The sequence below is a fragment of the Aulostomus chinensis genome, chromosome 14, assembly GCF_037954235.1.
Source record: "Aulostomus chinensis isolate RoL2024-O1b breed Wild chromosome 14, RoL_Achi_v1.0, whole genome shotgun sequence".
Lineage (NCBI taxonomy): Eukaryota > Metazoa > Chordata > Actinopteri > Syngnathiformes > Aulostomidae > Aulostomus > Aulostomus chinensis.
In genome coordinates this window covers 18,397,632-18,423,828 of record NC_141333.1, presented here as the reverse complement: position 1 = coordinate 18,423,828, position 26,197 = coordinate 18,397,632, and the positions used below count along the sequence as shown (strand labels likewise).

The 26,197-nt window shown below is 42.3% G+C and overlaps 1 protein-coding gene across 1 annotated transcript in view; it reads right to left on the bottom strand.

Moving 5' to 3' along the window:
• The window catches only part of sema6bb (sema domain, transmembrane domain (TM), and cytoplasmic domain, (semaphorin) 6Bb), a 125,778-nt gene that overhangs the window by 12,950 nt on the left and 86,631 nt on the right, over positions 1 to 26,197 (bottom strand). The window contains exons 11-16 of the mRNA XM_086223953.1: positions 24,500 to 24,631; positions 23,814 to 23,963; positions 22,148 to 22,327; positions 19,151 to 19,291; positions 16,517 to 16,594; positions 12,370 to 12,428 (exon numbers count right to left, since the gene is read on the bottom strand). Coding sequence (XP_086080079.1) covers positions 12,370 to 12,428; positions 16,517 to 16,594; positions 19,151 to 19,291; positions 22,148 to 22,327; positions 23,814 to 23,963; positions 24,500 to 24,631 — 740 coding nt within the window. The remainder of the gene's footprint in view (positions 1 to 12,369; positions 12,429 to 16,516; positions 16,595 to 19,150; positions 19,292 to 22,147; positions 22,328 to 23,813; positions 23,964 to 24,499; positions 24,632 to 26,197) is intronic.

The following is a 26,197-nucleotide window of genomic DNA, read 5'->3' as shown; positions in this document are numbered from 1 at the left end:
TTTTTTTAGGGAGAGCTGAAATCATCAGAGGGGGCAGAGCCTTGGTATCTCGTAAGTTTTGGGGTTTTAAGAGCCTATGCATGTGTGTTTCTGTGTAGAATTGTGGATTCAATTAAAATAAGAGATGGATAAAAATTTAAAGAAAGACATCTAAACTGGGCTGAATCTGCATCGGGTCCAAACACAGCAGCTGGGCTCCAGCAGACGTCCATGTCAAATAAATTGTTTTCCAGAGTCTATGTATATTTATGGACATGCGTGAGTGTCTCAGTGGGATGTATTTTGTATTCCTTTCTCTATACCTTATGACTTAAAGGTGTTTGTTATGTAATTGATATTCTTCTTAGAGCTGTAGGGAGCAATAATAAATATTCACAAACATTTAATAGGCAATAAATTAGAGAGCAGGTCTGCATTGCGTTACGCTAACAATCTGCCTAGAGGCTTCGTTTCTCACTCCCAAATCATTTCAACTTAATCTTTCTCACATGCTACATCCATATATCACATCGCAGCTATGTATGGCTCCATACTCCACGCCCACCAGCTGAAAACACATGCCAATTTGTTTTTATGTTAACACCCCCGCCACTGAAGTGTTGGGCTTGCTCCCAATACAAATTTCAGGAGGTTTAACAGAATGATTAAACCATCAGGCCGTGTGTCGGGGCTCTATACCATCTGTGTGGCTGATTGAAACAGCTCTTGCACCATTCGCTTAACCGCCCACCTGCTCTGTTAATTTACAGGCCGTCCTTAATGAAATGTCTCCTCTGTGACGTGGGCCAACGCCTTGCAGGTGGACGCGCCACCAAGACACATCCTGCGATGAGCGATCATTCAGCATCAGTGCCCTGTCAGTGGAGCAGGACCTAAGAGAGTGATCAATACAGCTCTGCTGCAGCACGCCCCAAAAGTGGAATGTGAAGGAGAAGAGGAGCGACGTGAGGAAGGGATGGATAAGTGAAAGAAATGGGATTTAGACAGAGAAAGTGTGTGACTGACTAAAACAGAGAGAGGGGGAGTATTGATGTGTTGCAGAGAGAAGGAAAAGTGTTGTTTGAGGAAGGGGAATTGGGGGAATTCACTGTGGTCCAGTGCTGTCTGAACGATGGACAAACAATTCCAAGAGTGTTTACAGTCCACTGCATGTCCTGTTGCATTGCACTGCATTTACTGGACAACTATCCCTCATTCTCCATCCAATACTGGTATTAGATCCTGCAGGTTTTGAAGTTTGATGAAGGATTTCAATCAGTGTGTGTGCGTGTGTGTATTTGTGTGTGTGCTGTCACGGCCACAGTCTGTTGTGTAAGTTTGTAGATCCATAATTAACAGAAACACTCAAATGTACTTGTGTACCCTCTCGGTTCAATGACTAATGGATCATACAAAATACAAACACATTAATCTATTCACACACACGCACACGTACCCCCCCCACACACACACACACTCACACACACGCACACTTCAAATGCTTCCATCACTTCAAACAAGTCTTCACCCATTTTAATTATTTAGATGACAAGGATTTGATTTTTGTCCACAACATGGAGTTGATTCCTCACTTCCAATTGCTTTATGTATGTACGTACACACACACACACACACACACACACACACACACACACACACACACACACACACACAGATAATGATTGAAAGCTGATTATTTTGAATTGTTTTCAAATTTTTAATCATAAGTCAAGTTACCATGACCAGATGTTTTGGGTGAATTTGCCTGTCTGTTGTGTTTAATATGATACTATTTTTAATTTGAACCACCTCTGGTATTTCTGGGAACATTTCATAAATGTTGTGGCCTCAATCTATGAATTAAATAACATGTAACTGAAATAATATGTAGTAAACAACAACGAGCAGTGCAGTGAAGAATTCAGGGTTTGGTTTTTGGTTGTTGTTGTTTTTTTTTTTAACCAAGAAACGATGTTGCAAAACATCATTATTAAAATCAAAGCTGAAGATGATTCTATGGATTTCATAGCTTCATTTTACATACAGTAAGTTGGGATCATTATTTCTGGTTTTAATTTATTTTTATTTATTTATGTTGTTTATAAGAAGTTTGTTTTTAAAGTTTTTTTTTAATTGTCTTCGATGCTGCATAATGAGCATCAAATTAGCATTACACTTCAGTTTCTGGAACATGACGCAAAGGGTTCTTGAAGTTGAGGACCTCGTAGTCTGTTAACAGCAGTGACCTTACAGCTGGAGAGCAGTTGTGAATGTTGCTTCTAATGGATTTGCTTTGCTTCAGTGTTGTGTGTAAAAAAATGATCATGAAAAGAAAGAATCTGAAGGCCAGGGGTACAACCTTTCCCACCAAAAATCTCATTCTAATCAATCGTTGAAAGATGGCGGCCTTGTACACACACAGACACATCTATCAGCAAAGACTCGTGGCTGGCTGAGGGGTCAGGGGACACCCTGTGTTTTTTTTTCTGAGGCGCCCGCTGTGGGGGAGGAGATGTGAGGAGACGAGGGAGGATTCAGAGGAAGAAGTCAGATGAAAGACGCGAAGCTACGCAGGAGTCTTTGCACCTCGCAAAGCTTTCCAGAGGCTGAGGCTGCTATTCTTATCTTCTTAGAGCTTGCTGAAAAATTCCCCATCTCTACACTGAAAACTGCACAGCATTTCACGTCCCCTTTTTTCTGTCATGCTGCGTGCACACGCACGCACACACACACACATACACACACTCATACACCCATCAATTGTTAAGGCGTACACTGTAGATACCACATTTCATCAGCTGAGCTTCAATATTCACTGAGGGGATCAACTCTGTTCTTCAAGCCTCTCAGAACATCCTCAGGTGGGAGAGATGTGTGCTCTCAATCAGGCGTCAGGGGAGGCACAGCTACACGGCGCACTTCCTCTATCTCTGCTCATCTATTCTCTGTCTCCCTCCCTCTCTCCGCCCTCGGTGCCTGCCTCGCAGGAGTGACAGCGGAGGGAGTTAGGAGGGAAGGAAGGATGACGGTGGCGTCAAGGTTACAGAGTCCTCTCACATTCTGAAAGTGGAGACTGCATCAAACAGAAATGAACAGTGTTGAATTCTTCCTCCTTTGTTTTTTTGTCGTTGTTGTTTCCTCTCCTTTGGGGTTCAAGCTACAGGGCAACACATTTATCATTAGCAGACCCTCTAGTTTAACTAGCTGCAATATAAAGAATGGTGTCTGCTTTATGGGTTCCCCTCTTCAGCCTCAACCCAAGCCTGTCTCTAAACCACAGCAATTAGAATGGAATTAGATGAGACCGCGGCCGTAAATTTGGCAACAAAGGTTCTTTCCTGCACAAAGCTCCTCACAATGTTGCAGCTGCCCAAGAAAAAGACCCTGTGTCTAACACAACACCACAACAAGGAGTCTACAATCTGTCTTTACATCACTGATATTTCAGCGGACCTCTATTACTGAGTGATTGCATCCCGCTGTTCCACCAGTCAAAACACTGCCTTTCTTCAGGAAATATTTTCACAGCACCATAATTGCTTCCATCTGTAGCAACACTATGGCAACACTAACTGTGTCATTATGGCTGAGAGAGTTCATGGCAAAACGGGTGGCGAATGTGCATGTGTGAGTCTGAACGTTTGTAAGGAATGTAGATGTGTGCACTTGCTGGAAAGTCTGCCTTTATCCCCAGATGTTGCCAGAGAGGGAGGCCAGATTTGAAAAGATAGTTGAGTTGGAATGATGAGAGAATATGATGGCGCAGAACCACACACACACACACACAAACACGCACACACGCACGCACACACACACACACACACAAAACACGCTGTCGCAATGTGATGGCTGGTTTAACAGCGTTGACTTTAGCTGATGAGCTGTCTACACAAACACAATTTGCCTCTTTTCCCCAAAAGGCATGCAAACAGAAAAATAGAACACTGCATTTAACTCACTGCTGCTGCAAGCTTCAGGGGATATTTCTGAGGCTGCAGGGTCCCAACAAAATCTTCTTTTTTCCCCCTCATCGCAAATTAATATGGAGAAGTTGGAGGGTTGACAGCACACTTAGCTCACATTCAGGCTGTAACTGATCTGCCTGTCAGCAAAGGGTCACGACCTGGAACGACTGAAGCTGGCCAATCGACACATCGTGACAACCTGCCGTAAATGGATCTGACACCCTATACCGTCTGTCGACGCCTGAATCAAATCTGACTCATTCAACTGTTTAGAGAAGTGGTTTGTGTTACCTGTCACACGCACAGTCACACATTCTTGACTCACATACAAATGTGCAAAAGCCCAATCACACACACACACAAAAAAAAGAAAACCAGCCAGTCAGAAGCACGTTGGTGATTTCTGTCAGCAGTCTCTTCTTGCTCAAACATCATGAAACTAAATCCAGCTGCAGACATGTGGCTGACTGACTTGTCCACCGTGGAGGGTCTGCTAGTCGGGCATGCAAATGCTCCACCAAAGGACCCAAGGTTTTGTTCTCCTTTGAGAACTGTGATAAAGTGATTTTTTTTTCAGTTTTAAAGAGCTTTTTCAAGTGCCAAATATGTTCATTTAAATATTTAAACTCTTTTCAACCCCAAAAAGACGGACACTATCACACCATAAAACGCCATAACATCACGCATCTGCATTCATTTAAATGTACTGCTCTATAAATATTCAAGTGAGACGTGTAACAAATCTAACCTTCCCTGTCTGAATCTGTGTTTTTGATTCGGTCCTTGGGATGCTGCAATTTCAAAGTAGAAATGTTCAGTCAAGACACTAACTGCTTACTTCGCTCCTTACATGTCTGGTACAAAATGTAAATTATCACATTAAGATGTCAACAAGGTTAAAAACATGAATTTCATAGAAATAGATCTTTAAAGACCAGAGGAGCGATCTCATTTACGCATATCATTCTACCCGGCTGGAAAAGAAGATGTAAAATACTTTATTGACCAGAGGAAAAGAAAATCATCAGGTCTGCTGATTTTCTAACAGGTCTGAAAACATCTTCAGGAAGTGCAGAACCTTCTATGTTTTTCTAGATCTGACAAGAACCCCCAATAACTGTCAAATTTAGATGATCAAGCTTCTGTGATTTGATTTCTTCATATGTATTCTGATAATATCCTGCAGCTTGGGTGTAAATAACCGTCATATCTTTTTGTTCAATAGCTGCTAGATTACAGATACACCTTTGGTCAAATGAAAGAGGACAATTAATTGAAATTATCCTTCTGACATGAGTTTGAAAGACGTATTTCAAAGTGGTAGAGTTAAAAATCAAATTGCGTGAGATTGTTTTGCTGTGGTGATGTTTGTGCGTTTGCTCATCTGCTAACTAAAACCTGGGAAATACTGTAGGTCTCTGTACGTGTGTACGAAATAAAAGCGGGTGTGTTTGAAGATAGAAATGCATTATTTTATTTTGGAAAAGCTGCGTCATAGTGTGTGTTGATGAACACATACACAGATGCACACACGCACACACACACACAAATATATAATTGAACCCAGATACTCTGCTGACCTCATCTCTTTCATCGTGTCCCACCCACAGCACGTCGTCTCAATTGTGCTTCCAAACTGCATCGATGAGAGAGGGTTTAGGGGAACAGCATGTTCTCGCATACTAATCTTTGTTATATATATACGTGTGTGTGTGTGTGTGTGTGTGTGTGTGTGTGTGTGTGTGTGTGTGTGTGTGTGTGTGTCTGGGAGGGTGATAATTGTTTTCTAATAAAAGCAGAAAGCGCCCGCCCTGCATAACCACAAGGCAATCGCCTTTGCTATACACTGCTTTCTTTCACATAATTAAACTGATCTTTTGAAATTTCCTTCGTGATGATGGGAGGAACATGAAGCTCATTTACTTGACTTTTCAGCTCTTGGATCACTTTGAGAGAAACTAATTTAAAATTCTACGACTTGTCCTTAAATTACTAAACGGCTTCCAAATTACTTGTCTAATCTGCAGAACCAGTAGTTCTCCCAGACCGTTGGGCTTGGCTGGTTCAGGGTTTCAGGTACAGGGACTCATGCTGGAGAATTGTTGTGTACCAAAGCGCATTTGTCCTGCAGTGTCCGTTTTGCTTGCATGCAGGGTAGAGAGCGGTAGCTGGCTTGGACCTGGCATGGTTGGAAGGAGAACTTGGACATGATGTGATCTAGCATGGCTACAAAACTGGCTACAAAAATAATCAGCCTAAACCAAATAAACCTTTTGGAGTCTAATACAGGAATGCCATTCACTCTGCCAAATAATGCTACGCTGGACTCGAGGCGCAACTGAGCACAGAGTAATCTTAGTGTACGCTAGCTCCTACTGATAGCTATGCAGGGTTGCAAATATATCACAAAGCTAACATATTTACTGAAAAAATGACTTCAAGGATTTTTTTTAGTGGCTTTCGTCACTTTTGGAAACTTTCCTGAGCCAAGATATGCAGCTAGCATAGTAAGCTAACATTAGCCAGCTAGTAAACTTTCTACTGAACTTTTCTTTTGAAAATGCCTTGACAGCCATGGTTACATGATCAAACTTATATTTTTCCTGCTCTTTTGCACATTCCCTGCTTTCTTCCTCTTTCTTTTTTGGCCCCAGAAGGATATGTCACTGTTTGCGTCATTTTCCACTGACATGGGCGGACTATTATAACCTGCTCCTGCTCCTCTCGCACATCAGTTCACCAACTAACGGAGCGCGGCGGCGGCGCAGTGTGCATGCAAATGAACGTCATGGTTGTCACCAGCTGAGCTTTGACAGTGATATGGAGAGACAGAGACAGAGGGACTACGTAAGGACTATGAATAATAATATTACTTAAAAAAAAACAAAAAAACAATTACATATACTGGATTAAGTTTTTATAATCACTTACCATCAAATAAATACAAATCAAATGCCATGGGGCCCTTAACAGATGCTTAGTTCTCTTCTGCCTTGGTGTGACTCTGACAATTGATTCTGCACGGTACGAGGCGACCAGGACAAGAGTGTTAACTGCCTTAAGCTTGCGCTGCCCAACTGTGGAGTAGAATTCAGGACAATCTGAGACTAAAAACATTCAAACTTATGTTTTTACAATCAACTCTTTTTTTTTTTAAATTAATTATCAATTTCTGTTTTTATTCTGTGAATTTTAAGCATCCTTTTTATTGCTTTCTCTGTTCTTACAGTACCATTTCCTGCAATTGTCTTGCTTTCACTCAGTTTATTCTCGCCTGCTGTTTCTGTTCCTACAAAAGGTCTGGGGGATTCTGGGCTGGTTGGCAACAGGAAGTGTCAATTACAAACCCACAGCCCTTTACAATGTGTCTTACCAGACTCGATGCTCCCTCCATTTGTCCTCTGAAACAAACCAGAGATATAGCAAATCACTTTGTAACACAGAGCGAGCTTCAGTGGCTCAGCTGGGCCGTCCTGCAATACTTTTGTTGGTGGGACGACTGTTTACCGGAACTGGACTGCTGTATGTCTCCTAAGTGCTGCCCTAAAGACTGGTTCTCTTTTTCAAACTTTAATTGCTTCCACTCACTTCTAGCAACAAAATCTATGACAATATCCTCAGTCTCTTCAAGTGAAGCATTTTAGGATGTTCTTTGCTGGACATGTGTTACATTTGTTTTTTGCCAAGAAAAACAGAACGATGTGAAATAAAGATGTGAAGTGAGGAGAAGGGCGGCGAATCTGTGATACACTGTACATGAAAGGCAAAGATTAAGGGGATACAAGGCAGGTGGTTTAGATCACCAAGACAGAGTTACAGCCTGGCTGCAAGCCCATTGAGGAGGCCAGTGACAGCGCCGTGACACAGGAGACGCCGGTGGCACTCAGTCCATTTGTCACACCGGCATGGCCAAGCACCCATGAAAACAGGCGCTCCTCTCTCTTCTCTGCACCGTCCTCCATTCTCAAAGCTTTTATCCTCCTTCCCTGCAGTCTCTCTCTCTGTCTCTTGTGTGATTACACTACCACCTTGCCTTTCTCTGACCTCACTCTCTCGGTCATGTCCTCCCATCATTCCACTCTCTTTTATTATTCACACTTTTGACTCCATACTTCTGATCCTCTGAACTGTTTCACCCTTTCTATCCTCAAAGTTTGCCTTCTTCTTATGATCTCTCAATCCCTTTCTCATTCTTTTTCTTCTGTTCTCCTCTGCTTGATCTGATTTATGCAGCCTCCCTTCTGCAGCCCCGCTCCTCTCAGTCTCATTCCTCTCCCCTACAAAATTCACCCATGATATGTGTTTGGCTGCCACCGGCCAGAGGAGAGATGAAAATCGATTCTCCTTCCAGCCACTGCTTCTATCTGGCAAAGGAGAAAGGGGAAGCAGTTAGCTGAGCTCTAAGTAAGGTCGTCAATCCATCTCTCTTTGAGGTCTGACGACAAGGCTGCTCTGAAATCATCGAGGCACCAAGCGGGACAGGAGAAAAATTAAGCTCAAGAGAAAGGAGGCAGGACTGGCTTGCTGCAAAAGGAAAACTACCAAAACGTCCCCCCTTTATTGCTAAACATGCTGATTTGAGCAATGCATGGCAATGAAATGGATGACTATAAGTACTACATTTGTGTTTTCCTGATGCACAGTCATGAGATTGGAAAACACATATATTACACTCAGTCACGTATAACCAAAAAGTGACCATTTGTGAAAGAATCAGGATTGTTTTGGTGACAAGAACAATGTCAGAATGACTCTCTGAGACAAGCTTACTTGTTTTCCTCATCCCATCTGATAGGATGCAGGAGAGTGTGGGTAAGAATAAAAACTATAATAAATAAAAATGAATAACTTGACATCATTTACTCTGGAAGTAGCCACATGTAGGTTTCATGTTCTTCTCACGGCTGTAAAGTAGATTCACCTACTGTTCTTCAATCAAAAATCTGTGTATGGGTGAGACAGAGAGTGATGTGGAAGTTTATAATGATCATATTTTTATGTAGGTGACCTTTAACCTCATTAGAAACTATTATTTGGTCACCAAAAATCAACATGGCTTTACAACCTAAATGATCATACATTTCTGATACTTACAGTAGCTTTTCTATGGTGTGGCTCTAAGCTTAGGCCAAAAAAAACAACAACAACACTTGATGGGGGGGGGGGGGTTTGTGGCTTTGCTGTCACATTTAAAACAATACTTACCCATCAACAGTGATCTCGGGTTGCACTTTTCATCAAAACAACAAATACAGTAGGAAACAGCAAACTAACAGCAGCCTCTGTCCTGTCACATCTGTACTCACTGTTATTGCAGTTTCACACTAGGAATGCATCTCTAAACGGATTCACCACAAATGACTGTGACTATAAAGAGGAATCAAACCACGGTCTCCCAAGTGGATGTTGGTGTTTATACCATCCACCTGCCCAGCTTGTACTGCCCTGCTCTACAGATGTCATCTGATTTAATCTTCTTTTTTTTGTCACCTGGGCTGGATGATGTGATACTCATAACCTCATACATATTGAGAATGGATGTTCTTGATGATGACCCTTGTTGATCGTTGAGGATAGTACATAGTTTGGTATCGACTGGAGGCAGGGGGGAGAGAAAGACTTTTCCTTGAGGTAGAAAGTGACTGAAAATGAGATTGCTAAATTTCCCAATTGTGCTGGGGCAGGCAGGCAAAATCACATCTCACTTGTGGTCTGCAGGGTCCAGACACAGACTGGTGGAATGAGTCCAATATCCACATATGAAATATTCAGCAACCCAAAGCTTTCTGTCATTTCCACCAATCCCAGCCAAGAGGAGTGTTTGCTGCTGGTGTGTATGAGTCTAATGACATGGAGTATGTTTCCTGTGTACATGAAGAACACAGAGGAGCGTCTGACAGACACGTGTAGAGAGGCTCCACGGACAATTTTCAAAGTCGTCACAGCGCCAGTGACAGGTTGTCAGAACAAGCTAGTTGAAGATGTTCCTCTCCGTCTTCCTCTGAGTGAATATTACATTTACAGATGTCTGAGTGAATTTTTGTCTTATAGAAAGACAAAGAAAGATTGATTCACAGTTAACTAGGAACAGGATACACTGAGGAACACATCCATATCAGAGACAATGAAATTGTCAAACAAAAAAAAAAAAGAGAGAGATATGATGAAAAGATGAGCCGCAGCACCAACAATATCAGAGATGAAGTGCTGTCACAGTGTTGGTGGCAGCCGTCAGACAAATGCTGGCACAAATTCCTACCATGCCATCCCAGCAACGCTCGCTCATCTAGCAACAACAGGGAGCTTACAGTATTTCATGATGGGATCAGACTCGGTGCACAGAAATTCCTCGAAGGGGTGTCCAGGGAGCCGGACAGTAAATCTCCATCAAACACTGGCACAAAAAGAACAGATACGAGTGAGCAGCGGCTCCTGATGCAATCAAAGGGAAATACCACCAACTTTCCATGTCCCGACCAATTTGAATGCTCATTGCTGTGCTGTGCTATGAAGTATCAAGAGGTGCATGATGGTAAATGTAGTATCCGTGAGTTGGCACATGCTTGGAAAACATGTAATAACATAGATATACTTAATGTATATCTAAAGAAGTGTCTCACAAGGTTTAATATGACTGGGAATAAAACAGTTATGGCCACTTTCATGACCGAGTTGACAACAGTGTCCATAATTGTCTTCAAAAAATGAGACCCTTTAATTTCTGGTATACAGTAAATAGTGACTAAAAGTTACGAGGAGTCATCGTCAGCAACAATTGGATGGTTCTTTCATTTATTCTATCATCTTTGTCTCATTTTGGTTCGGTAACCAGGACTGATGTTTGACCCCCACAGCTTTTGCATGTTCATTTCTTCTGGCCTTCGTGTATCTTACGAGGAAGACGGTAAACTTGAACTCACTTAATTCATTCATTCTCTCACTCAGGATTAAAAGTCTGGAAACATGGCCTTGATTGAACCATTCTCTTATCATCTCAACTTCCAACTCCCACAATTTATGGAAATGAAATATTAAGTCACTCATTAGAGAATAGCAGATGTCTTAAAACTCATGTACTGGAGGTGGGAAGCTGCTGTGACCTCCAGACCTTTCAGCGGAAGATAAAACAAATTAAAATAATTCCACCCATGTGTCATACATTGAGGTAATCTATTTGAGATGTTGTGATTTGGCTGTACCTCTAATCATATCCCCAAACAAAGACACGTGTGTGTGGTTTGTCTACAAAGATTCAACAAAGTGTTTCCCATTCTGTTTTCCACACAAATGTACAGATGTCATACAAAAGGTACTGATTACCGAAGTAACATTCGACTCACAAGCCCTCCCGTAGAACGTTGGCTGTGGAGGACTTTCTTGTCAAGTAAAAATAATGTGGAATTGAATGAAACTACAGATTTGTCATTGGATATTTTGTAAAAAAGAACTTACAAGAATCAAAAGCAGGATCTATTCACGGAGAGATCTCGTCTCACCACAGAAAACCTTTCAGAGGATTATGGATTTCTTTTCAGGGAGCGACAGCTTGAACGAAGTCTCCACGTGTGTTGTGAGACGCTACATATGGGCTCAATGAAACTAGCTTTACTTTGCTGTACACGTAAGGAGCATCCGTCATCGGAACAAGAAGCCATCCCCTGTGGTTCGCTGGTCAGAGGACCTGAACTGAGAGAGTAGCATCAAACACAGCTCCTATCTGAGACAGGATTAGGGTTGTACACGGTTCTGATTATGCAATATTTATCTGTTCTTTTCTCAGGGAGCACGGCACATGAACTCGGGGAACTTTCAGAAGCAAAGGATTAATTTGCACGCATTGGAATTAGCGCTGAGATCAAAGAGAGGGGGTGTCATGGGAGTATCCAAAACCGCTGTGTAAATCAAGAATAGAGATTTCTCTTTGCTGTGCACCACTTCTCTTTTCATAATGATACGGAGAAAGGAAAAAAAGAGGGGGGGGGGCATCAAGGGGAATTCAAACTGGAGTAGAATATAATTAACCACATGTATATGCACAAAAACCAAGCAGACCAAAGCAACGATAGTATACAAGTAAGGACAGAGTAAACAGCTAGAAGAACAAAGTTAGCTAAAACATACACAGGGATTTTCTTGCCAGCTCAGAGACTAAATGAGACAAGCTGACTGTCTTGGTGTTGATCATGGTGCTTACTCTAGGGAGAGGTGAGATACTACAGAGCGCCAAGGTGGTTTGGGACTCTAACTGTGTTTATTTGTGGATTTCCTCGGAATAAACTACAAGACTCTTCCTCTCTTTTACTGTATTGCTGTTTACCTTGGAGACACATGAGTTATGTAACAATCTGGGCAAAGAAAAGAGAAATATTAGCTTTATCACAAACACACACACACAAACACGCAAAAGGAGAATCGCCCTGCTTACCGTCACAGTCGCCCAAGTGGGCCACGTTTCCCTGTTCAACATCTTGCTCGAACGGCAGCCTGCAGAGGAGAAGGGACACAGTCATTAATCAGAAGAGACAAAGCGACTTGGCCACTGACGCACCACAGATCCACTCTGATAAAGGAAAACCATCTCAATGTCACCGCAGAGGACAGGTAACAAGGAGCCCATATCTCTACAAGCCCCTTTAACATCTAGATTATATGTTGTTATTCTGAGTGAATGTTAGGTCAAACAATTGAAAGTGGATGACGCCCTAGAGCTCGCTAACGTCCTGCTATAATCACTCAACGCCTACAGGGGTATTAATTAAGCTTATTAATACAGTCATATATATTTCTAGGTCATCATCAGCATACCCCTCTTTATATGAGATATTTGTGGCGTAAATATGAATTTGAAGTGGTATTGAAGGCAGGTTTTCAATGTGACCCCTAGGGTGCGAACATATATATACAGTATTAATGACAAGAAGCTTCCCTTAAAATATCTGTCTGCCTCAAGCTGCCACAGTTCAGGCAGAAACCTGCCATTTTTCCTTCATGTAAACCCGCCTCCAAACTCCAAACTCAGCCAAAACAATCTGTTGTTTTCTCGCTCCAGGCTCGGCAGGGAAAAGCTGATACTACAATATACATTTATTTGGGAAAAACAAATTTCGAGATATAATGCAACACAGTTACAAGAGCAGTGGAACTCTGTTACTGCCAGAGCTGAATGTGAGGCCCAGAGCGGCTCACTCCACTGAACCAGCTGATGGCTGGTGCACAGTACACGAACACCATCCATCCACCCATCCATCCATCCATCCATCCATTTTCTACCACTTATCCTGTTAAGGGTCGCGGGGGGGGGGGGGCTGGAGCCTATCCCAGCAGCTTTCAACAAGAGGCGGGGTTCACCCTGGACAGGTCACCAGTCCATCACATGACCAACACATAGAGACAGACAACCATTCACACTCACAGTCACACCTACGGTCAATTTAGAGTATCAATCAGCCTCGTCCCCTCTTGATGTCTCTGGACTGTGGGAGGAAGCTGGAGTACCAGAGAGAACCCACACAGGAACAGAGAGAACATGCAGACTCCACAAACATCCTGTGCCTGAGCCGGGACTTGGACACAGAACCCTCTTGCTGTGAGGCGACAGTGCTCACCACTGCACCACCGTGCTGCCTACACATGAACACAAACTCTAAAAAAGTCATGCTAAAAAAAAAAAAGCACCTCAAAAGTGTTTCTTTTAAGTGAAGTTTCACTGAGGAAGAAGGCAGAGGGCTGATCCAGTACAAATATAGACTGGCTGAATCAGACTGTGTATATATACACTATAATTCTACTGAATTAAGCTAGGGTCTACTTTCTACTACTCTAGAATGTTGTCCTTTAAAAAGAAGTTTCCATTGTGGCAACAGGAGAGCACAGAAAACCCAAAGGACAATAGCAGATCAGGAGGAGAGGAAGCAGAGAGGAAATGAGAACAGCACAGAAACCAGGTGCTCACAAGAATAACACAACTGCTCCCAGTCCTGGATTAGATCAGGGAAAATACAACCAGGTAGCAATGAGCCAGCTCAGGAAGGGTGTGTGTTTGTGGGAGAGAATCCTATGAATAAAAGCTTCAAATCTAATCACAATGGTGAAAACTATTTTTTCCAAAAGTCTCACTATAAAAACTAGAAGAACTCCGCCAAGGTACATGTGATATTCCCCGAGACATGATGGAACTATGTGTTTAAAAAAAATCACGAGTTGGTGAGGCTAACTGCTTTGATTTTGAACTAAACGAGAGAGGAATTCAGCTGAGGGGCATCTCCATCTCCATCTTACGACTAGGAGAGCGTAGTAAGTTTAAATACAGTTGCCCCCTTTGACCCCCCCCCCCCCCCCCCCAGACATGTGAGTCTGAATTTTTGTGTGACATTAAACAAAAGATGAAGTTGCCTATGTTCTGACAAAAGGTTATGGTTTAGGGTATTATATTGAACGTTTTGGCTGTGACTGTGCTCTAGTAGCCCCTGAGTGTGTGAGTTTATGCAGCATTCCAGAGTCCCTTAGAGGTGCGACATATAGACTCAACAGCGTCTGTGTTGACTGAGATGTTCCACCGCACCAGCTGTCCGTTTTACACCGACATTTTACAAGAATAACCCCCCCCCCCCATTTCTCCCCAAATACTTTGAAAATGTGTAACTTTTAATGTTGATAGACCGCGGTCGGTATGCTAGCTAAGATAAGCAGAAAATTGCTATCTCTTAAGTATTCCATGCAGATATTCCAAGTGTCTAGTAACCAAAAATCAGACAAATTTAGCTTTTAGCCTCGGACTAATGCATGAGCGTTTCTATTACATTGTCGGGGCATACTCCTGATATTTGACACAATTGACATCGGATGTATGTATGTTGAATCGAGGTGTTAGCAGAGGTATGCACTCTCATGAGTGCCCCCCCCCCCCCCCCACCACCACCACGTCGTCTTTTCCCATTGTGGTGCTAAATACTGATAAAGACAAGGATCTCCAAACAGACACTTTTTCATGTCTCTGCAAGCTTTATTTGGCCTACAAACAACCTTTAACTAACAGAGCACAAACTCCCTGATGCTTCTTGGGACAAGTGCCTGAGAAGTTGCTATTCTGCAATAAGCTAAAAGCTCAGGCAGCAGCGCAGCCAACATTCGTGCTTATAATGCCTAAAAAACACTGTGACAAATGAGTCTAACTGGGCTGAGAACCTACAGCGGTTGTCATCTTAATAAAGAATAATGTTCGGAGTTCAGCTGGCTGCCTCTCACACACAGTGGGTCATTTGCTTTGTATACATTACATGCCTGTGGGTTTGCCTGTGTGCGTGCAGTTTCTTTATATATTTCTGTGGGGTTTTTTTTTATTTTAAATGTATCTTCTCAGATGTATTGGCTCTTCTTTTAAATGCTTCATATTAGACTGAAGAAGATGGATGACATGTTTCTCTGCTGAATAATGTGAAAAGTCTACTTTGTAACCATTTTCGACTCCTTACACTCACTGACAGAAGTTTAGAAAGGTGAAAAATGTCGTGAATTAACTTCTTTAGCGCAATGATAATAACAATGAACAAAATTAATACACAACAAACAAAGATAGACACCTACCACAGTCACATATCCTCCAGACAAAATCGACAGTACTTCTATTAAACACTACATACAACTTAACATTTCTACTTCAAGAGTGGCAATACCATAATCTACTTTTATTCATCTCCAACTTCTACGCTCTGATCTGGCGTCAGTCTGCAAACACAGGTTCCATCCCCACATGAGGAAATCCACAGTAACTCAAAGCAAAATCGATTGCCAAGTTGACTGCCCTTGGTAAATCAAATCAGGACCAACACAGAGGCCTTTAATAGCATAAGCGTCCAGCCCGAGGTGGTCTTTAAGACCCATGTTGTCTGTTCTCTTGGCACTACACCTGTGTTTTCAAGGCCTAATTCAATGAGCAGGCTGGCTAAAGAGGGATTTGATTTCTCTGGAGGAAGGCAGGAATGGCTGGAGGTGAGCCGTCAAGACAGACTGACGCGTCTCAGTAGCAGGAGGAGAGACAGGTCACATACAATCACACTCAGGTAGACGTTCAGGAAGACAGACACGCACACAGACACACAAACACACACACACACACACACACACACATCGTCTAACATAGACTATGTTAGACAACATGCAGTCTCACTCAGTGACAAATGGTATGAAAGAACGTGACACTGTGTAATACCAGCCGCAACAGCAGCAAAAGCAGCAGGAGCAAAAGCAGCAGCAGCAGCAGCAGACATCTTGAATCAATAAGTGTCCACAGAGCAGATAGTCCTCTTAGAGGCCACATACGTTCTGAGAATTGTAGAAATGAACCAAGGATGTCAGATCAGATAGAAAAAAATGTTACAGAATGTGATGTGCTAGGTCTGTTATGAAACAAACAACCTTGAGGGGGAAAGAGAAACATGGAAAGCACAGAAGAGGTGTGATAAATTGTGAGGTGACACAGCATGGATGCATGAAGTAGACCATTGTGTGTGTGTGTGTGTGTGTGTGTGTGTGTGTGTGTGTGCTCACGCACACGGCAAAGGAGTGGATCTTACCTGGTCCCAGGCCTGAGGAAAGAACAGGTACTTCCTCTGGTCCAGCCACAGTACGGGTCCCTGGAGGCAATACAGTTTCTACAAAGACAAAAAGTCACAAACTCACTCCAACACTCTATTTAAAGTAGGTTCAAAGTTAGTTGAATATACTTGATCTCTACAACATTTACTACTAAAGAACGAAGCATAAGACCCGACGACTGAACTTGAAATTACAAACACCATGAAATAAATTCCTAATTCTCACTCAGTTCTTTGTTTTTTACGAAAGTGTCAAGGTTGGCAACCTGCTTGATTTTGATATATGACTATTTTTGTCATCATTAGCTTTGTCAAAGTTAGAATACAAGTGTGAAGTAAGACGGTTGAGAACAATCATTGTGCTGCTCCTTGATGCAGAAAAGTGGTTCAGTCTGGACAAACATTCTGGTTTTAATTCAACCAGAGCCTCTAATCACATCCCACGGTTCCTACGTGTAGTTAAAAGCTCCGGAAAAGATGGTAAATGGACCTTGATTAAAGATTTTATGCAAGATAGTTTGAGGAAATTCCAGGTAGCCATCTGAATGCTGGGATCGCTGTCCCAGGACATGGCCCAGGGTGGCCCACAATGCTCCCTGTTTCAATATTTGGTCAGAACTTATCAGGACTCATCTTGCCCACAAACAAAAACACTTTGTCATGATGTTTTTGCTTGTACTAAATAAAATAATCTGCCAGTGTGACAGGAAACTCATGATATAATTTATTAAAACAAGCTCCTTTATCTAATTGAAATACCATGTACTTTGACTAGGAATAAAACTTGGCAGGGCTTTGACTTTAGGCAGTGAACGATTGTCAAATCATTCAGAATTTATTTCAAAACAAAGCACCAACAATGAGGCCTGAGAAGGAGTCAAGACTTCACGTTGTGTACGAGACAGAAAAGGATCCGTTGCAAGATAGAGAGCATTAAGATGTGTAACCGTGCTGAAATACAAATCAAAGGTATGCAGAAACACATCTCAGTGGTTAAAAGGCACAACAGTATAACTAAATACATAAACACACACATACATTAAACACACCTTGGAAGCATTGAAGCTCTCTTAATGTGCTCAGGATTACATGCTTGTTTGGCTCACCTGGATCAGTGAACATGCTACACGGCTGATGTGCTGATGTGAGCTGGTATGTCAGGGTACCCCCACGGTCCACAGCCACCGGTTTAGTCTACCAGCAAGCCTCTACATTACGGCTCATGCACACTCACTTGTGATATTCTTACTTTTTTCAGTGTTTAATTACGTATCGTGACTTTCTCATCTACTCCACTGCTCTTTCAAACACATTCGCACCAAGATAACGAATAACTACGTAAGTCAATTCTGAACTGATGCTTCAGATAGTGTGGATTTATTTCTCCCACTGCATTCATTTTAAGCATAGAAACACAAAGAAAAGAGGTTTTGTGATGACTTACCTTTAAACCTTTTTTACATATCATATTCTGGTCCATCTTTAATTCTACACTATTGACTTATTTTCCCTGTCTATTGTATTGCTGCCACCCTGATTTCTATAATCAATTTCAGTCATAAAAAATCTTATTTGATCTTTGATGACCCAAGTTGCATTACAAAACACCTGCTTAATACGGATATTGATGTATAATTTAAAAAGTAATGCATGTATTCTCTGTAGACGATGAATTACACTTTTCCTTGTCTCACTCCATACTCTAACCCTTCATGGCCCTTATATATCTTGTTTATTATACCTTATTTGCACTAACATTTTCAAGCAACAGCCATTATCATTGTCTTTTAAAATTGTGGCGCATTTGTGATACAGTGGTAATGGCCGATCCAGACAACCAAACAACATTATTCTTAATGGGATTGTTTTTTTTAAAAAAAAAAGGATCAATGACGTACAAAAGTGAACATGTACAGGCAGTAAAATGCCTGCAGAAGACAGAAATACTGAATCATCAGTTTCTCTGAACCTTTTTAGATTTTGTTTATGTTATACTAGCGTATCTTCTCATTTAGAGGAGCATTTTATTACCTTTTTATTGAATTTATCACAACATAACAGGCTTTAGTTTTGCTCTAGGACAGCAACAAACCGTTACTTGATCTTAAAAGCAGAATTTGTCTCTCAAGTTCTCACAGTCAGGCGTCATCAGTCCACAAAGATGCTCTCTCCAGCATGACATATTGGAGACTCCAGAAGTCAGACAAGAGCAGCCATATATTTTTGTCCGGCCTGAACATCCAACCATATGCTCAGTGATCCACAAAAATGTTGATTTGAGCTAAAAACAAAAAACTTAGACCTCCGGTTCAGCCATACCATGATTTAGTGTGAATGAGTTCAACTAAACGCTGGTTGTGCCAACATCTTCTAGTCCTCATAAATCTTCTTCAGCTTTGTTTTTTAGCTCAAATAAAAGTGTTTGAGAGTTCAAGACACTTAACTGTGAGTACTTGAAAGGCAAAGTAAATTTTTCTGTGTGAAGTAATGCTTTAAGTTGGAGTTGATAATGAGAAATAGTCTGGAGAGGAACGCAGTTTCTCGGTCCAGTTTATTTTTTTCTTAGGCTCTCCTTTTCTGTTTCTGTATTTGGAAGACCTGTTTCAGACTTACTTCATGCATCTGGAGTAGAGCTGGCATCGCGCCACTGGTACTCTGACCACACAGGAGGGGAAAGCCAGGAGCAGAGTGTGGCTGGCCCGGTCCAGAGTCAGAGACAACAGCTGCCTGGCCAGCGGAGAGTCTTCAGCACACCTGCAAAACACACACACACACACACACACACACACACACACACACACACACACACACACACACACACACACACAAACACATTAAGCAATTTCAATTACAGTATGTATTAAACCTCTGACCTCACTGATGAGTATTACAAGAATAAAAAAAATCATTCTCCACCATTAAGTGTGAAACACAAACACCTCTATAAGTAAATGGCCTAATAAAAGGAAAAGCAACAACGATCAGTGGAGCTGGATGCCACCGTGTCAGCCCAATCATGTACGCTGCTGACTGATGAGCTCGAAGGGTCAGCCGGTCATGTACAGCTTCAGCTAGGAGCCGTATCTCTTTTATCTGGCCCAACAGCCGACACAAACCTGCCTCCTGCATCTCATTAGTACCTTTTAATGCGCATGTACTCACATACATCAGTTGTATCTGGATGGTTTGTGGTAACAACATAGCAGCAGGCCCACAGTCATTAAGAAGAATCTATCAGACCACTAAAGCCAAGCTGTGAGTCATTCTTCAGAGCCAATATAAAAATGTGAGTGCCGGGATGCGGGGGGTTGGGGGGTAGGGGTGGGGTGGGTAAAAAGGCAGAGTAGACAATGTAAGCAGTCAAAAAAAAATGTAGGGAAAAGATGCATGCATGTGAAAATAATCAGGTTATGCCACATAAACACAAGCACACATATTCATATATATATATATATATATATATATATATATATATATATATATATATATATATATATATATACTTCAATCAAGTGCAGCATATACCAAGGAGATGCACTGTCACCGTGACTGTTCTGCATAGACCTGAACCCCTCTCGTCAGATCATCATAAAGAGTGGTTACAGATACCGATTCCGAAGCGGGGCAACAATCAGCCACCTGCTCTTCGTTGATGACATCAAGCTGCACGCCAGGAATGAGTGAGAAATTGACTCACTGAGCTACACCACCAGGATCTACAGCAACGACCCAGTGATGTCTTTCGGTGGTGATTGGACATATGTGGGCGGATGGCATCAAGGAGAGGCAAGATGATCAACACTGAAGGGCTCAACTTTACAGAAGGAAATATAAGCATCCAGAGCACTTTGGAATCCAACAGGTGAATGGAAACCACAGGAAGACAGCAAGGAAGTCAACCACTGCCAAATACCTCCAGAATGTAAGACAAATACGATATACTGTGTGTATATATATATATATATATATATATATATATATATATATATAAATAAACACACACTCACACATATAACAGGTGGGGGGGGTGGTAATTTCCTGCTTTGTCATAGCAACACAACGGCCACAAACCAGTGGTTTCTATCTGTGCTGACTACATAAAGGATTCCAAGATAAGTGGTCTACATACCCTGAGGGTTATTACAAGGCACAAGGCATCACTTTGAGGTGATGTTGGAGGTGGCCTGGCCTGCAGTTTAAAAGGACAAAGGAAACTGGATGTGTCTGCGCTGGGTCGCCTGATTAGCTAGGTGCCTGCTGTGATAGCTGGACTGTCACCAACCTCCTGGTGGGCTCACCATTCAAACCAAATTACCCCTCACACACTGGCTCCAGTCCATGACCACTCATCATCCTCACACAGTCCCCTTATGTCACTTGCCATGCCTTCCCCTCATTTTGTCAACTCCAAGGCAGAACAAATATGCTGCGACACACACTGGGGAGCGTGTTTGGAGAGAGGCTGGAAAAGGATGGACATTTATTACTAAGACTGGGCTCTAATACAAAAGTGTTTCCAACCAGGTCGCTTTGTTTCTGCTTATTGCAGAAAAATGTCTATCAGGCAGCACAGTTACCATGGCAGTCATTTAGTGTTTAGAAACATGTACTTTCTGTTTAAATGCCTCTAATTAGACTCGGTGAAAGATAATCACCAGCCAAGAGCCGCATCTCAGTGACAGTCATTGTCTCCTCCACCCTGTATCCAGCTACCATGTGGAACGCTGCGCTGCATCTCAACAACGAACAAAAGAAAAAGGAAGATTGAGCAGTCATTGTACTCAGGTGATGATGGGCATCCAGTGAAGCTGCCTGCCATGTGCAATATGATAATTAGAGAGGGAAAAGATGCCCTAATCTCTGAAATCATTTGTCTAAATATTAAATATGATCAAGCTTCAGACAGAAGATGCAGGGTCAATTTTCCTGACAGTGTGTAATTCTAGTCAAGATGAAAGATAATGTGATTTTATCCTCATTTCATTATATTCTGATGTTTTCTCCCAATGCTTTTCTACAGTGTGAAGATGTCTAAATTTCCTGATAATGAATATCAGCCTCTAATCTTATTCGTCTTTGTTTGCTCCATTTGTATTCTCAGTGTGAGGGTTGCCTTTTCCACTCCTACTCAGTTATGTGCCTCTTTTGAAGAGTAGGTGAGCTTTTCTGCATAATTCAGGACACATCATGTTCCCAGCACATGTCACAGGGCTTTTTTTTTTTTCTTCCTTTCTTGTATCTCTTTTTCTGGGCGTATCATGCTGCCAGCTCCCAGTGCTGTTTATACATCAACCCTGGATGCCATTTAACCCTTACCTAGATAATCCTGCAGGTCTTCCCTCTCTCCGCTCTTTTACATAAAGAGCCATATATGTCAGACATGTTAGGAAAATTGCTTTCTTTCCAAGAGTTAGATGAAAGAACACTTTCAAGCCTACGCAGTCAAACGTGGTTTCATCTTTATCTTATTGACAAAATGAAACTGCTGTACTTTGAGTACAGAAGACAAACGAGTGTTTTACAGTTACTAAATTCTTTTCTGGCTCTTACTTTGCCTTAAATCTCAGAAAAATATTAGCGCTTAGCCTAAATGTTGCGTTAATGTCTTACCTATCAGGGTTGAATCCCTCCAGTTCCTCCAGGAAGATGCTGCTACTCGTGACGGTGTTGTCCTGATTAGGCATGATTAGGAATTTGAGGATGGTTCCTCTGCTTGAACCCAGGAACAGAACAGTGCGGTTCCTATATGGCCCAACTTCGGTATCCACCACAATCTTATTCAGCTGGTACCTGCGGACAAGGAGAGTCCTGCATTAAAACCTAGGAGGGACTTTTCGTCTTAGATCAACTGCAAAGATAAACTGATTGGTTTAGCTATAAAATATGTAATCTGGTGAGTTTAAATCATTTTCTCTTGAGTCACTGCAAAATGGAATCAATTCCATGGAGATGAAACTGTTCATCACATTTGCATAATAAACTGATTATGCCAGACGTTTTGTCATTAATAATAGCAGTCAAATAAATGGGCTTGTCTTGCAACAATAGAGGAGTGTTGCTGAATTAGAGTCCAGTGTGTGAGTCAATACACTGGAGGAGAAGCCAGAGACAGAGGGAGGGGACGGCGAGGGATGGGGGGGTAAGATGCGCTACAGCTGCTTCACCACCCAACCAGGCAGAAGGATTTCACAGCCCCAGCAGACAGCCCATGTGTGTGTTTACAATAGTGTCGTCTGGAAACCATGTTTCTATACTGCTTATTTGCTCTGTTGAATATGCTTTGAGAGAAATGTAATTAATTGCTGCCTGAATTCTGTTCAATTTTTTTAAAAATGGGAAATGCACAGTTTTTGTATCGGGCAGAGTTTAGGATTGCTTTTATTTGATAGTTTGGACTGCCACGGACTACCACATGGTTCCTGTCACTCATGGAATCGGCTACATCGTTGACACCTGGTGGCAAAGGGTTTCATCAGGGGTATGTAGCACACTGAAAGATCACGCGTTGTTGCCCACACAGGTGCCCCAACTGACCACGAAGGCACTAGTAAAGCAACAAGGACACACATTCTTACCACGTGCAGACAGCCAATTGTGCACACACAAACCCCCAACTAACAGCGGTGACAAGGCTTCACATTTAACCTTAATTGTACCTCGAACTCCTGTCACTTTTGTCTTTCCCAAATTTCCCCCAGTGCTAATTATGCAGCACCTGCTCTTTAAATACAATAAGCAAATTAAATACTCATTGATTGCCTGCACTGCTTATCTTCTACAGGAAGGATGGAGCCAATCCCAGCTGACAGCAGGTGTGTAGTGCGGTAAATCTGGACTGGTATCATTCAATCACAAGGCTGATATGCACATAAAATACATTCACACTCACTGGGTTTCCATCAACCTGTTTTTATGTCCATTTTGAAGTATCACAATGTAAAAGGGGGATGGAAATGCCAAAAATGATGAAAAAAAATTGAATTCCTAAAAAACAACTAATTTGCTTTTTTGGCAAACTTTCAAAAGATTCATACTGATGGAAACAATGCTGCTCTCATTCACACGTAAGGGGTAGTCTAGAGCCTCTCTTGGTGTGTAGGGAGGAAGCTGGATAACCCTGAGAGAACCCACACAGGCACATTGAGAAGACTGCAGCGTTTAATAATATACGGTGAGTAAATACTTGTCATAACTTTCCAAAAAGTTTTGTTATTTTTCCTCATGATGCTGAGAAGAAATATAGTCTGAGTGAGATTCTGTTTGAGTTCGTTCTCACCTGACCATGGTTTTGACTATCCATGGTCTCTGTCCCAGTGAGGGGACAGCTTCATCCATCAGAGGATGAGTCTTGACAAAGTTCAGCATCTCATCAGGGAAGGAGTTGGAAGAATTAAACCTGGAACCCTGAACAGCACAGCCACCTGGTCTGCAGGGGAGAAAAAAAAGAGACAGTCAGCTCAGGTGAGGCAGATGGTGCAGGGATTGAGCTGCACTCTTATTTCTACTGTCAGACCTCATTGAAGATGTAGTTACCTATATAATCAAGCTGTCTCGACCAACTCACTTTCACTTAGCTATCCTGTTTTCAAAAGGTAATTCTTGTCAGTGACAGCCCAGTTGTATTCTTGCAAAAAAAAAATGTATTTCCAACCTATATTTCCAGACTCCACAGGCTTTTTCCCTACTTTCTCCATTCCAGCTATATTTATTCTCTTTGTACCTTGTAAGAAAATGACCATAAGTGGCACCTGCAACACATATATCACTGCTTGCATGGTGTGTAGTTCCTTTTCATATAAAATGTATGAACCCTTGCCAAGAGGAGCTACCTACAAACACTCCTTTTTAGGGCAGCGCTTTGGCTGACCTGAATCTGGTTCAGTTGCTAATGCTGTTTTCTTCACATATACCTTTGATAACAACCTGAACACAGGTGCATAAATTGATTACAGCCATCTGCACCTTGGTTTGGGGATGACTTCATCTGGAACAGGCGTCCAAATGGACTCCGGCGATTTCTGCTCCTTGAACCTCCCATCAAACACAGCAGCCAGCTGCTCCATGTCAAAGGCACAAACTGCCGATCCTGGAATACTAGAGGGAGATATACAAAGGTAGTGAGAGACTGTCAGCTGATAAAACAATCTGAACTGATACAAAATGATTGCAGGTCCTGTGTAAAGCAGGCTTGACTTTTCTACGAGAAACTGAAAAGGAAAAGATAGAGAAGATAATACCTTTACTGAAAAATTGAATGTGAAATGAATGGAAGTGGTTTAAACATAAAAAAGTCACTTGTGAGCACCATAAAGGGACAGGCACCCAGCAAAGATGACAAATTGGATTTGGGCTGTTCATTTTTTGACATTCAATGCTTGAACACAAAGGAAATTGCTACCGAAACGGAAAGAAAGACAGGAGAAGATAGAACCTGTCAGCTCGGTGTGCAAAGAATAGACACACAGCGGATGAAACAGCTAGATTAGACTCATGAAAAAAAAAAAAAAACATTGGCTGGAATTCCTGGAATAAAAAATGAAATAGGAAATGAGTCACTGAATATTCTGCCTTTCACAAGGGGGAAGAGTCTTGAAAAAGGATATGAACCCAACAACACGTTCCAGTAAAAAGCCCTGTGCACCCCCGAGGCTGTTTAACTACTGGTGAACCCTGCAATGGGAACAGAACATCTGCTCAAAGATGTGTCCAGAGCCCCTGCACACACACACACACACACGCACACACACACACACACACACACACACACACACACACACACACACACACACACACACACACACAAACACTTCTGTTGTGACTTGAGAAATGATGCACTGACAAATAAAGAGAGGAGTGTCAGGATGAGATAAGGAATGAATGAAAAAAGAAATAAACTTGCTTGCTTCCTGCTCTGCGACTCCGACTGTGTCCTCATGGATGACTAATGATGTGTGTGGTGTGAGGGCAACTGACTAAGTGCTAATACCTCAATGATAAAAAACCTGAGAGACTGAGTCACCTGCAACCTGCTGCTCTGGGACACCCACACAAACCTCCCTTCCCGTCTTAAAAAATAAAAATCCAACTGGTGATTTGTGGGCTACACTGAGGTGTTTCTGCAGAGGGCCCCTTTGAAAGCCAGCAAAGAGTTTGGGCTGCCCCTGAAAGCTTGATTGTGGTTGCAGTAGGGAGCCTGATGAGCTATTTGATCAGATCACACCATGTCCCTCTGTACTTGTCATTCATAGGCAGGGGTATGACTCAAACCTGGCCAGCGCAGCAGGGCTGCAGGCACATCTGTGGATGATACGGTGGCTCTCAGGGCCGCGGGCACCAGATGTTACATCTCTCTTGTCTGCCAGCTTTGCACCAAAACCAGCTTGCCTTTTTCTCCTCCCCTGCGTCCCTCATCTCTCTGTGTCTCTCTTGCTGCAGGTCATTGGGTTTTCCTTGTCTGGCACTAGTAAGCAAAATGGCGTCAAGCTCTTTATCTCCCAAAATTTTCAGATTTATTTCCATTTCACTCTCTGTTTTTCTCTCTCTCTTCCTTTAAATTACACATCCATACACCCTCCCCTGTGCCGCCCCCCCTCCCCGTAAACCCGTGCTCCTCCTGCTCCATGTCCTCCTCATTCCCCTCCTCCTCTGCTGTGGAGTCCC